Below are 14,006 nucleotides of genomic sequence, written 5' to 3'. Positions count from 1 at the left end.
ATGGATGCGAAAAATATTTATTTATTTTTTCATTCTACAACAACTATTTATATATGTTACCTAACATTAGAAAAAAATTTCAGATGCAGGCTCTGATGGAGCAACACACCAAGATTCTTGCCTTACTGACTAAGACCGTAGTTTGTACCCTTGCAGACTTTCCAGATAAGGATGCAGTGTTCTGTCAATAGCTTAAAACTGCTTCCTGACTTTAAGCTTGTTAAAATTGCTTTCGTAGAGTAGTGATTTGGAAAGAAATCAAGGCAATCAAGTATTAAAACTTTATAAAATGACGTTAAGAAAAATGTTTAGAGTCTTTCCCTACATTTTCATTCATGCATCTTTCTCCCAAAGAAAGAGCGTAAGTTCAGGCCATTAAGGCTCCACTTTGGCCAGACAAAGCAAATACAGTGTATTTTCCAAGGGTAGAGGCCTAACCTAACACTAGTAGTACTCTAGTAGTAGAGTAACTACTCTACCAATCAGTAGAATTGTCTCCTAGCTCTCATTAGCTTGGGCCCAGGCCTTGAGAGAGTAACACGTACTTTGATTCATTTAAAACTTCAGTCATGTACATTTGGACTCTGTTCTTGCTGAGTCAATGCCAAGTCCCCATTGACCTCAGTGTGGACAGAAAATTCATTATTAATGTTTATCTGGGGAAAATAGATTATTAAACAGTTCCCTTGTCATGAAATCCTGACTCATAATCTTATAAATAACTTTTTTAAATAGGATATGACAAAAAAGCAAATGGCTTTGGAAAAAATCAGTCTTCAGAAATGTCTACTATATGTTGAGAGTATTCATGGACGACCTGTAAGTATACCATGGAAAGATAGGTAAATTAAAAATTATCTAACTTCTCTAACAAATATTTTTGGATACCTATATTAAATACATGTAGATTAATTTTACATGATTAACATAATTTTAGTTATTTCAAACTAATCTTCAGGTATAAATGTTACTGCCTGATACTGATGAATTTGGTTTATATTTTTAAAAGTAAAAAAACAAAGGCAAGTTTCTAGTGGCCCTGCTTCTCTTCATGATTGGAATGTGCAGGTTTTGATGATAAAGGTGGAGGAGTGTTCATCCTCAGCAGACCTGGCTGATGCACTCTGTAGCTGTGCTGCGATGGGTGGAAGGGTAGAACCCTTTGCAGCCAAGAAGGGTTTACAGGGCACCATCTGAGACATGACCCATCATCTGTGCTTTCCTTTATTTCACAGCAGCACTTAGAACTATTAATTAAAATCCTTTCAAGGGACTTAATTGCTGAATGTAGGTACAAAACAAAAAATTACCACTTCTGCTGAGATGATGTTTTGAAAGTTTTTCTTATCACAACTGAGGAGCTCCTCCCTGATGTCTCTCTCTGCATTCTTATCACTGTCTGTTTCTACCTGGTAATTGCTGTGGTGGAGAAAAAGGGAAGTGGCACCAGCATGTGTCCAACATTATGCCAACTCTTAAAATTATAATATTTTGAATCTGATCCCTCTGGACCTTGGATAAATTAGGTTTTGTCCAGCTTCTTTGGGCTTGAAATGAAAGCTATGGGGTGAAGAGAATATATAGGAAGGGTATGAAGAAATTATATTTCCTAAGGAGAACAAAAAAGAAATGGAGTTCTTAATGCTGTATGGAGATAAAAGAGACTTGAAGGTTCAAATATAGAAGAGAGAATAACAGGGCATGCTTTGTACCACGGGGTTCAGTGAGAGGGTGTTTCTTCTCAAGGCTGAAGCAGCTCTATAACCAGCTAAGAAAGGGGATGCTAATGCATAAGGAAAGAGGTGATCAGGGATACTAAACAGCTGTGAGGGAATCCTAGGTCTGCCAAACAGCTCTGACTTCATTCAGGTGACTGAAAACTCAGGGACAGTCCAGAATTTAAAGCAGGGAAATGGAAGTTAGGCAAGATTTTGACATCATTTTTTGTTGTTGTTGAGAAGGATCAAGCAATCTGGAGACGCTCCACCCAGTTCCAGTTGTACACTTAGACAATCATTTATCTTCGAGAAGCAAATTTCAATCTTTGTATCTATATCAACGTGTTTTCCTGAGGAAAAGGGGCGAGGGGTCTGCAGGAAACCTGGGCACCAAGAACACGGGAGAGTGAAGCCAGCAAGGGCCAAGCTCAGTGGCAGGCACCCACCCAGCCCAGGTCAGAGCTGGAGGGGCCAGGAAAGAGAGTTCTGCTGAGGAAGCTCAGGCGGTTGGTAAAAGCCAGGGGATGATGACTTGGAGAAGGCAAATTGGTGCCTGCCCAGTCAGAGGCACCCCGGTGACATTAGCTAACAAAGCAGGGTGCCACTCTGTGAACACAGAGCTGTCTCACTGCAGAACAGTGTCAGCCAGTTCGTGTCTCTTCAAACCTGTCACGTGTGCTCAGCTGAGCGTGCGGAGCTGGGCTTCAGTGCAGTAGCACAGACACAGTGCCAACAGACAGTGAAACTGTACCCAGCGGGTGCCAACAGGCATGTAAGGTGAGGAGCAGGGCCTGGTGGTGGACTAGTTTGTAAATGACTCCATTTTGACATTTAAACTGAGAAACATGTTGGGTTTCTGTTGGTTTCGGGTTTTTGGTTTGTTTTTTCTTGTGGGGTTTGCTATTTTTTTTCTTAGTACAGAAAGTGGGTCTACTGCACAGCTAGTTTCCGTAAGGTTTATGTTTATATTTACAAATATTTGTGGCTGGATCAGGCTCTTAATACCTGATCTAAAATAACATTCTCCTCCAAATCAATGCTCCTAGCGCTCATAAAAGAGCAAGGGCAAACTAAATGAAGCCAGTTAACCCCAGTTCTGGCCAGGGGTGCACAGAGAAGTTCTGCATGGAGCCAGCTCACGCACCAAGACCGTATTCTCAGTGTTCTCCATCCCACGGGGCACCTGCGTGTCCTGGCCCAGGCAGGCTGTCACCTCACTGTACCTGCCTCTTGCCTTGATTGCAGTTCAGTGAGAGAAGCAGCAGATCTTAACTCTTACCACTCTATTAGCATCTTCAGAAAGAAAGAGAGAATAGTTTACCCTCTGCCTGGGTTGTGTAGCTCAGGGAAGTGAGGAATCCACATTGGGTATTTTCCACTAGAAAACAGAGTGCTGTTTTCTTTCTTAGAAATTGTATGGATTCAACTACAGTTCCATGGAATGTCTATGGAAGCAAAATACAAACACTATTCTAATGCCTCTCTCAGCTTTACAGAAATTTATTTATTTATTTTAATTTGGAGGAGTATATTTTGTTGTCGTTTCTCTTTAGGTAACTAAGCAAGAAAAGAGTCTCATGAAACCTCTTTATGACAGATACAGAATTATCAAGAAACTTCTTGCAGCTCCATCTTTGATTACAACAATTGTAAGTTGGAAAGAATTCATATCCATTGTCAAGAAAACATGCTAAATGCTGGGTTTGATTTGTACCTGTATGTCAGTTTGGCAGCAATAGAACTGCTGGTATTTGAAGAATCTGCTCATTGGTTAATACAGGTGTTGCTATTTCAAATAAAGCAAGTGCTCTGTCAAATTGAAGTGCTAGACATACCAAAGGTTGCAACGTACAGCAGCAGTTCCCGAGGCAATCACTTCAAATGACTGGGCAAGAGATCAAAGGCTGTGTTAGCTTTCTGCTACATCTAACAAACGTATTTTGTTGACAATGCTTTTATCAATCAGGTAGCACATAAATATCATTTGTAGTACTGTAATTAATAATATATCAACGTAAAGTAACAGTACTGGTCTGTCCTGTGAGCAGAGGTAGTGGAATCTGGTTATCTAGAAGTCAATTAGCATGTCTCTAGCAAAAAATATTAATCTAATAGTAATTTGGCCTAGGTTGATGTTAAAAATTATGAACAATTGTTGTATTAGATGACAGTGGAGCTTTAGACTTCTTTGAAAAATCCTGGTGTAAATCTTTGTACACGTGCACATGGGTATTTTATTTAAAAATTTAACTGAAGTTCCCCTGTGTTACTTCTAAGGAGCTTTGCTCTGTGGAGTTTTTATGTTTAAGCCTTAGTTTCAAAAGCTCAACTTTTCTTCTGAGGATGAAGGAACATGAGGAAGACAGTGACATCGCTCTGTTTTGGTAGTTAACATTTGTAGCTATAAAACTGTGCAAGCTCTACCTCTGACTTTTGTTAGAGTCAGAATTTCTGGACATAATGCGAACAGTAGATGGTGTATAAGAGGAGTACAAGTTCCAGCAAGACTGCAGTGCTTATGTAAATACAGAATGTTCTTTAAATCTTTGCTACTTATAAGGGCTTTTGAGTAAACATAAATAAATTGCTGGCTGGACATACCCAGAAGCAGGGCCAACTTCTGTCCTGTCTAGTCATGGTGGCCAATAGACAGTAACTCAGTGGGCCCCACGAGATCTCTCATGAACGATCTCAGGTAGACCTGGGTAAAGCTTTCAATATTTGTAATCTATTTTAATGAATACATCCAGGAAGTTGGATCCCAAGTCTTTACATTGTCACCCTACTAGTTGTTAGTATTGTAATATAAACAATTAATTTAATAATGCTTTGCATTTTACAAGCAAGAGGAAGAAGACTCGGATGAAGACCATTCTCAGAGCAGCCATGAGCTATCATCTGGTCCACTATCTTGCCTCCCTGTGGACGAGCACCTGTGCTACTCTCAGGAGGAGAGCGAGCCTGCTTATGTTTCACCTCTGGATGAAAAGAAAGTTTTCAGGCAAACAGCCTTGTCTATGTCCAATTTACATGAGGCAACAATGTAAGTTCAGTCTTTTTTTCTTTTCCCTGAATATTTTAAAATATTTTATGTAGACTTTTTGTAAATGAAAAATGAACCATATTTGTTGCATGGGAATATTCTATACCAAAGAAGTGATTCAATGTTTTCTTCTGGGAGAAAAGAGGCAGAAGATAGTTGTTGTTTGGGCGGGATACCTGTCTTCTGAGCTATTTATTCAAACAACTTTGTGCCAAATTCATGAAGAGAAGGGCACAGGACTGAAGGCAGACAGGAGAAATAACTACAAAATGGCAGATACTACATAATGGCATAGTATAAATATACTGATCTACCTATGATTGCTGCAAAATTTTTAGATATCCAACAACTTATGTTCTTACAAAGCAGTCATAAAAGAAAGCACAGTTCAGCCAAGCAGGACAGTCTGCTCCTGTGTGTGTGTGTATGGGGACTGACTGTGAGTGAGGTAAAAATACCAGAGACATGAGGCATCCAAACAGTGAGAGGTGAGCTGGGTCAAGGATCATGGCCACGTGGGAGGCCATTGAACGTGCGTATAATCAGTTTCTTCCTTGCATAAGAATAGTTATTAGTGTCTGGATGCCCAGAAAACTTCACACCATCCTCCTAACTTCCATTATAAAACCAAAATAAAACCCTCCTGCTGATTTGTAAAGAATCTCAGGTTGCATGAGCCAATAAACCTCAAGCTGCACATGGGTTATCACTGCACAGCTGTTATCACTCAGCTCTGAAAGCTGTTGAAGACAGCTTTCACCTGTCCTTCCAGGAACAGGTGTGGTCTCTTAGCTTATGGGATGGTATCTTTTTCTTGTGTTTTGATTGGGAGCTCTTGGATGCATAAATGAAGCTGACTAGGCTCTACCAAAATTGAGAGTAAATAAAAATGTCTTGGTTTTTCCACGTAACTCAATGACATATGCAATAGTTTGCTCACAAATGGTGTGATGGTATTTCTGTGCATTTTGTTATTATGGAAAAAAAATATAGCTGCATAAGTCATAAGAGAATTCTTTCTCTGCTTAAAAACCTTTTTCTCCAAATACCAGCTAAAATATGGCCTCCCAAATTGTTGGTTCTGGGTACCACTAGCATTTCCACTGCATCACAGTAACGTTTGGCAACAGCTGCTTCTAGGAGTAGGGCTTGGATGTTGACTTTATTAATTCAGTTATAGAAATGCAAAGCATTTCCTGTGAGATGCTGAGCCCTGTCAACTCCATTAAGTCCACCCACGTTGTCCATAGAGTCTGTCCCTTCGCTTTATTAGAGGGGTGAGAATAGAGTCAAAGGGAAGGAGCACAACTGCTTGTTGGGTGTGATGGTGCAGCCAGATACAGCCGTAGCTGGAGGGGTCTGGTGGGCTATCTGGGGACACTGAGACCAGTGCCTGCCACGGCCCGTAGCAGCAGGCTGCTTGTTACCCAAAGCTACAGCTTTTTTACAATACTTCCAAGCACTTGGGGGTTTCATGTTCTTGTCTCTGTTTTACAGGCCTGTTCTACTTGAACATCTCAGAGAAACAAGAGCAGATAAGAAAAGGCTTCGCAAAGCTCTGAGAGAGTTTGAGGAACAATTCTATAGACAGACAGGAAGGTAAATGACCAGCTCAACAACATCCCTCTCCTCCTCCCCTTTGGGCTCCTACGCGGACGTGTGTTTCTGCTGGGGTGGGTACTCCTAGGTGAGCAGGCTGAAGAAGCTGCAGCTCGGGACTGGGGGATACCATGGGGGTGTCCGGTCTCGGTGGAGATGTCCATCTCCCTGCTTAGTTCCTCTGGGACGTGGGCATCCTTGAGGACAGTCTGGATCTGGGGATCTCTCAGGACATGCCCACAATGGGTATAAACCCCATCTCAGGATCCTTCCTGAGCTGAAGGGAGGCTGCTGAAGAGTGCAGGGTTACACCTGGCAGCTGGGACATTTTTTAAAGGCCAGATTTAGAAACAGAAGGCTACTTTTCATTCTTTGTTTATCCTCCTCCCTTCATTTAGCAAACTTGTTTGGTGAAAACCACAGAGGATATGGGCATGTAGCCTTCTGGTAACAGCTTCAAAGCCCTGTGTAATAACTTCTCTGCATATTTTAGAATAAAGTAGTTATGCTTGCATAGCTGACAATAACAAAAATTATCTGGCATGTAAAAATTCAAAATTTTAAAAACTATTACTTCATTTTTGTCTATTAGAGCCTTTTGGTCCTGTCAAATTATCTTTAGTCACCTACAGTTGGGGAAAAAAATAATCCAACCCAATCCTCGTTAGTTCTTGCAGAATTAATTTTAAAGACTATTTTGCCTCTTATTCATAAAAGTGATAGCACTTTTATTTGCTTTTCAAAGGAGTCCTCAAAAAGAAGATCGGGTGCCAATGGCTGAGGAATACTCTGAATACAAGCACACAAAAGCCAAAATCAGGCTCTTGGAGGTTCTCATCAGTAAGCATGATATTTCCAAAACAATTTGAAGTGAATGCACTGCTGTGGTATTGTTCTCTAGGAAAAAAACAAAACAAAACAAACAGGTAATGAAAAGCAGGAAGTAATTTTACAGGTCTTGGTCTGCTGCACAATTATTTGACACACTGAGATTTTTGATGCACTTTACCAATTACAGTAGCTGGGATGAGAGAGGACAGCAATACGCAAGGATGTTAAGCACGGGTGAGTGGACTATAGTATATATTTTTTCCTTTTGAAAAAGCCTTGAAGTGCACTGTGAGAATGTTAGAATTTAAAAGGACACTGAAGAATTGTAGACCTTCAGTTTGACCTGCTCTTAGTTTTAAGAAGTGTGAGGAAATGCTCTCCAGGTTTTTAGTACATGATAATGTACCACACATTTCTTTCCAGAAGTAATATGCACTATAATTAACTATTAATATCGGTTCTCAATGTGCTGATTCACTAGATTAAAAGAAACACGAGCATAAAACAAATGAAGGAAAACTCATGAACACACTCTGCTTTTCAAGACAGAGTTGCCATTCATTTCCAGTAGCTTCAAAGAAAGGTGCACACAAAGAATCAGTGCCAGGATTTGGTCTAACATTCTGGGAGTAGAGCAAAGTGACATTGCCTATGCAAAAAAAGGACGCAACATGACTGCCAAACAGAACTATTGCTTTCTTAGAAATGAGAGAAAGTGTTTGGCAAAACTAAATGAATCAATTTATTGAGAAGTGTTAAATGTAGAGGCTGCTGTCCTTTTGACTCTGGTTCACAGGACCTGGCTCCCAGTACTTAAAATCCAGTAAATAGGTCAACTACATGCTATTTTACATTTCTGTATTAAACCTTGCACTTTATTTTGCCTGATGCTATAACATTTGCTTTTCTAACTACCAAAGCTCGTTTAGACGCATGCACTTTGTAAAATGTCAAAGTATTTCTTGTGTTATAAATTGCCACATATATATATATATTAAAATGAGACTAGATTATTGCAGTATGCTAAGTTATTTTGGATAGATAAAGTACATGGTATATAATTGAGTGTCACAGTTATCTGATGAGGAATGTTAGACTTATTGTTTACTGAAAATAAGATTATAAAAAAAGATATTTTTCCATTGGAATTATGCATCTTTCTTAACTTTCAGAGCACCACACTTTGTAATATTAAGGAGATTTTTTTCACTATTTGTGATAGACCATTTGTGTGAAAAGTGGACTGTTAACAGAGGGATTATCAGTGATTTTTGTACTAAAATGAAAAGCAGGGATTCTGGGAAAAACCTAGCCCAGACATAAAGGAAGGAAGAATAATAAAAGAAAAGGGACTTGAGTAAGTTGAATCACGTTTAGTGTTTTGCTTTAACTGTCATTTTGTATTGACCACGTAGTATAAGCAACCTGTTTTCTATCTTGGTAAGACAATTTTTATTTTATAAAGCCTATTATGTACCAACCATGTTTGTATTTCTATTGTATGTAATGACTTGGCATGTTTTTGAAGACGTACACATTTTCAAGTAGTTTGGAGGAAAAAGTATGAACACTAAAAAAGGAATTTTTTATTTCTCAGAGGTTTGCTGTTTCAGTGTACTGACTTAATAATTTATAACGTAACTTTTATGAATCAGAAATGGTCTCCTTCATAAATCTGTTTTAATTAAAGTCATCTAGAGCAACAGGAACAGATACAGAGCTATTTGAAGTTTACAAACTACATCTTTGATAAGGGAAAATGATTTCATGACATATGTATACAATTGATATTAAAATGTAATCTATATATTCTATATGATTGTATAATATTTTATACAACAGTACAAATAAAATATTTTTCTATTATATTTATTATGTCAAGACACAGTTTCTGTTTTCAGTTAGCTAATATAAATAACATAAATAACACTGTCAAACAACACGTTGGAAGTGCTGACATTTCTAGGCTTTGAAATTTAAATCATGCTGCAATTACAACCTTTCATGCTGTTTGGAGTTATCCCAGTATTTGTTCAGTAGTTAAAATGAATGCATATTTAAACACCATTTATAAGCCGTTATTTTTATTTTGCTAAAGCAGTTTATATAGGATTTTGTTATGTTTGGCAAGAAACAGAAAACAATTTTTGCAGCATCTAGGTATAAATGGTTGCCAGAAAGAAATCCAGGACTTCTAATCATTTAAAGCATCGGGGGAACAGAAGGGAAAGAGGGAGAGAAGAAATACTAAAAACGCTATTGGAGATTTTGAAGACTCGTGTTTGCTTTTGGTGGCAGCGGCATGTGCATGCTTCTGACAAAAACGTCTGACTATGGAAATGGGCAACAGAGGTTTGAAGGCTCCTAAGTAACGAGGGAAGTTTTAACGTCCAACACTGATGTTGCAGGTCTTGCAGCTGGGATCTTTCTTTGCGTTTGCAGTAGACAAGCTCATTAGTTGGTGACCAGTAATTTCCGCAACTGTGCCGAGGGAGAGATCCACAGGATCAGTGTAAATTACTTCCAAAATAACATCCTGGGCATGATGGTAAACCATGACACCGTCTTCTTCATCGCAGGTCAGAAATTTATTATCTTTTATATTTAGTTGAGGAAGGCGCTGCTTACAGAATTCGTCTCCTGGTGACCCAACCGGGGCGATGACGAGAATGACGTAGTGGTAGGCTGTGTACATGCAGTAGAAGTCTCCAAAGTACAAGTTAGTATTTGGGTTGAAGAGTTTTTCAGCTGCGATCTCAAACCTGTATCTTCCATAAGGTGAATCTTGTGGTGGCTTCCCGGTGTTAAACTCGGTGTTGCAGCTGAAGAAGATGCCTTCCAGCTTCCCACTGATGGGAGAGCCATGGCTGCCACTGTTATCCTTAACAGAGGGCTGCATGGCATTCCCATGGTGCTCTCTACGAATGAAGGACTGGTATTGTTTATTTTGTAACACACGTTAAAGAAAAAGTGGGAGGTTAGGACAGCACGCTGTTTGGGAGCACTACTGAAGGGACACAAAGGAAAACCGTTAAACTGAAACCTGTGGTTAGTGTCATCGTCTTGGGACCAGGAAAATCAAGTGACGCCAGACTCAAAGACTTAGAATAACTCCTGCTCAAGGGAAAAATCTGCTTTTCCAGTCTGGCTGTGAGCTGTGTGGGTGTTATATGCAGGCAAAGAAGAGCGCAAACAAAAAAAGCCCCCAGACCACCACTATCTTTAATTAGCTGATTTGTTCAGCCTTCCACTGCAATTCTAACACTAAACACATTTTAGTTTAATCACATGTTGAAAATTGCAAGTCAGTCTCAATATGCAGAATATGCTGTTTGTTAATATGTATTTTTAGCATAGACAGTCTATATTTAATGTAGAAAACTGCCAACCAATGGAAGTTATTTCTGAACGATGTTTTTCAGAGAGCTTATAGGAAGGAATGTACTGTCTGCCATAGGTTTTTTTTTTTTTTCCCCCAAATGATAATTTCAGATCTAATTTGTCTACTGCTGACTTCAATCAGAGCAGAGCTGGGCACAGAGTATTAGGCAATTTAGTTAGTTTCCACTTTGGTTGGTATCCAGCTTCTGCAGTCACTAGTCCTGGGGGGAAAAAATGTACAAGACAAACTTTTTTTTTGCAAGCTGAGCTCAATTTGGTTCCAGTGAAAAGAAATGTTCAATGTTACAATTGAATTTTTAAAACCCTAAGTCCCAAATAGCACTCAGCAGCATTAGGCTGCTAAATTTAGGAGAACAGTCCAAAACACCCCATCTCATCCTCCCTTAGCACCTGAGATTTTATGTACAGCAGGATGTTCTCCAGAACATGTGCCCCACACCTCTCTGGAAGTGCTGCAGTGACAGCTCTGCCTCTGTTTGCAGCTGCAACCATGGGACACCACAACAGGAAACATTCCCTTTTGGAAGTCCTGCAAAACATCAAATGTACTCGGCACCCCTTGAAAATGCCTTTATGCACATTGACAGAAAGTCTTACATCCTCCTCTGACTTGACTTTTACTATTCTTCCTTTTTTTCTCCTCCCCCCCCCCCCCCCCCCCTTTTTTTTTTTTATTGTGGAGGGAGAGACTAGCCAAGAAAAGACTTCTCTCTCAGTTTTTAATTTGCAACAGCTCCAGGTAAAATGGTGCTGTGTGGGTTTTACTTGGTTAAAGTACCAGTCAAACCAAACAAATTCAATGTATACATACAAACCAGTTCTAATCAACTGAGTAATGTCTCCAGCTGTGATTTTTTCATTATTTCTAATCTCCTCCGAAGCCTATCTTAATTTGACTCACTCTAAGATAAATTTCAGAAGTTTTCTGGGCCATTCAAATACTACACAGTTATTGTCTCAAGCCCTATTTCTCAAGCCATTGATTGGGGTGGAGAGGGTACAATTGGTATTTATGACTGAAGTGGTTACTAGGGAGAAAAAAAAAAATCATCTTGAATAATCACCAGAACAACCACCTGAAAAGCCAGGATTCTTGCAGTTCCATTTCTGTGGCGAGACACTGACATCCAGTGGCCAATTAGGCTAATTATAGGTCACTCTTCCCGGGATCTGATCCGCTTTACGGTGCTCCCGGCCGAGGGAAGCAGCAGCGACATGAACTGAACTTACAGGCTCACACTTCAGACCCTGCAGTCCGTGAGAGATAGGGGTTGCTGCTTCTGCACCACGACTGTTGCTCGTTTGCCAATTGTACTAGAGCTACTCTACAAGATTTTCCAAGCTTGTTTACTGCCTGTGACACCTAAAAGGGAGCATGTGCTTAGGGTTTTTAACATAACGTTCAGAAGGGACTGGCCCTTGTGACCATATTAGTACATTTCTGATCACAAACGCGACTATTAGTTACAGGTATTCTAGATTTATACTGACCTGCTAAAACACAGCTTGTTGTCTCTTCAACTCACTAACAGAAAGGAAAGCCAACTAGTTTCTCTTTGTATGAAAACCAGGAAAGCACATAACGGGAGGCAGGGGAAAAGATACACTGCAATCAGTTAGAGTCACATTTGGCTGGACAGGGCCAAACCCACAGCTATAAATGCGCCTCAGTGGTAATTTGCAAAGCTTTATGAACACAGTGGCAGGTGCACTATGATTACACAGCTAAATGATTACACACCCACAAAGCTAAATGAGAATCAGAACCACCACAGGCACTCCCTTCTGTCGTATCTAGTCCAGGATGGCCCTGGAGATGTACAAGCTCCTCAAAGAGCCTCAACAACTGCAGTTCATTCTCTACCTCCATTGAGTTTTGCAGCCTTGTCACTAAGTGCAATAAAATAATTCTTTCAAAACACAGAAGGGAAAAAGCAAACCCCACGCTCGGGAATATGCAAGACACTCCTGGAATCGAGTAGACACTCCTGACTACAAAGTGGGAGCGTTTCCAACAGTGCTGGATTTGGATTCCCTCAATTATTTTTTTAATTCACTGGTTTCAAAAAACTTCCTAGTTCTTGACAGGTATGAGTGTGACACCCAGATAAAACCGGAATTATGTGGCACAGCAGCAGCCCCATCTCTCAATAAGTATTAAAGAAGCTCAGTGAGTGCTGCCACCCTCCTGACACAGTGCTGAAACCCCGCTTACCTCTCATCCATGCTCCGCTAACAGCGCTGGGTTTCCTCTGCAGATGGGCTGCTCCTGCTCACAGCACAGGAGCTTTGACTCCTCCTACTGAAAATTCTTCTTTTCTATTGCAATACCACCTCCCGAAGTGTGTGCAAAGGCACACCGGGTCTCCAACAGGAAAAAGGAACCTACCCCCAGCTATCCCATTGATTCATTCCAAGTGAAGCACAGTGCTGTAAAACTCTCTAAACATCATCCCCTCTCCCTCCCCACGTGATCTGTAAATTCACATTCACATTGTAGAACCCCAGTTACTATGTGCAGGCGTGGAAATGGAGTGGTTGTACATGGAGAGCAAGTATTTGAAGTGGAACTCTTATATGCAGGCAAACGCCTATGCACACAGTCATGGACTCCTACTATGACACATTTCACTCTGAATTTCTTAGTACAGTAGAAGTATTTGGCTACTAAACACCCTGTTATGATTTAATCAGACTGCAGACCATGTGAATACTTCAGTTTCTGCTTCAAAACACAAAATTTTTATTACCTAATAGAAGTACTGAGTTAAGCAAGGTGGAAGAAATTAGTTCTATTTTATTTTTATTTTTTTTCCCTTCTTCTGAACTGGCAATAAAACATAGAGACATTCTGTTCTAGCTTTAGCACAGCTGCCTCCATTTACTTATTTTCATTACTCCCTTAATTTGCTAAACAATTTTGCATATGCTTACTTTCTTACCTGGTATAATCGAAGTATTCTTTGTGCTGATTCCGATAAAAAACAGACAGTTTAAGCATACGGCCTGCAATCACTTCAGCTTTCTCCAGTAGCTGCGTTAGGTGAACTTTTGAATAATCTGGAAGGAAAAGACAATCTGCTAGTAGGGGGGCAGGAAAAAAACTACAATACTCTCCAAAAGCTACACAGTCACTACACTTAAAATTAGGAACAGAGACTTGATTATATACCTCACACCATGCAGCAGCTGTACAGAAACTATACAGCCCAGCAGCAATTTCCAACAGTGACAGGAGACACTCGGCAGGAACACACGTGTTTGATTCTCCCCACTCCTTTCCCCACGAACACTCTGCAAGCCTACGGCAACTTCCAGCTCAGGATTCCGTGTGTTAGAGCTGGTCTCCCTGTATTTGGGACCGGAGAGGAGCTGAGAAGCACCCTCTCTTTGTCATTCGATAAACTGATTGC

General features: G+C 40.2%; 2 protein-coding genes across 6 annotated transcripts in view; one reads left to right on the top strand and one right to left on the bottom strand.

Moving 5' to 3' along the window:
* The window catches only part of FAM13C (family with sequence similarity 13 member C), a 126,949-nt gene extending 117,890 nt beyond the window's left edge, over positions 1 to 9,059 (top strand). For 3 of the 4 annotated variants that reach the window (XM_014940508.1, XM_014940509.1, XM_014940510.1), the window contains 5 exons: positions 736 to 819; positions 3,272 to 3,367; positions 4,562 to 4,761; positions 6,259 to 6,360; positions 7,106 to 9,059. In XM_014940508.1, the coding sequence (XP_014795994.1) occupies positions 736 to 819; positions 3,272 to 3,367; positions 4,562 to 4,761; positions 6,259 to 6,360; positions 7,106 to 7,229 (606 nt within the window). In that variant the 3' untranslated portion in view covers positions 7,230 to 9,059. The remainder of the gene's footprint in view (positions 1 to 735; positions 820 to 3,271; positions 3,368 to 4,561; positions 4,762 to 6,258; positions 6,361 to 7,105) is intronic. The other variant, XM_014940511.1, reaches the window with a different exon arrangement.
* PHYHIPL (phytanoyl-CoA 2-hydroxylase interacting protein-like) overlaps positions 8,754 to 14,006 on the bottom strand; it is a 59,864-nt gene continuing 54,611 nt past the window's right edge. For both annotated transcript variants that reach the window (XM_014940513.1, XM_014940512.1), the window contains exons 4-5: positions 13,536 to 13,653; positions 8,754 to 10,109 (exon numbers count right to left, since the gene is read on the bottom strand). In XM_014940513.1, coding sequence (XP_014795999.1) covers positions 9,575 to 10,109; positions 13,536 to 13,653 — 653 coding nt within the window. In that variant the 3' untranslated portion in view covers positions 8,754 to 9,574. The remainder of the gene's footprint in view (positions 10,110 to 13,535; positions 13,654 to 14,006) is intronic.

Source organism: Calidris pugnax, unplaced genomic scaffold (genome assembly GCF_001431845.1).
Source record: "Calidris pugnax isolate Ruff unplaced genomic scaffold, ASM143184v1 scaffold39, whole genome shotgun sequence".
NCBI lineage: Eukaryota > Metazoa > Chordata > Aves > Charadriiformes > Scolopacidae > Calidris > Calidris pugnax.
This window is presented reverse-complemented; position numbering and strand designations above follow the sequence as displayed.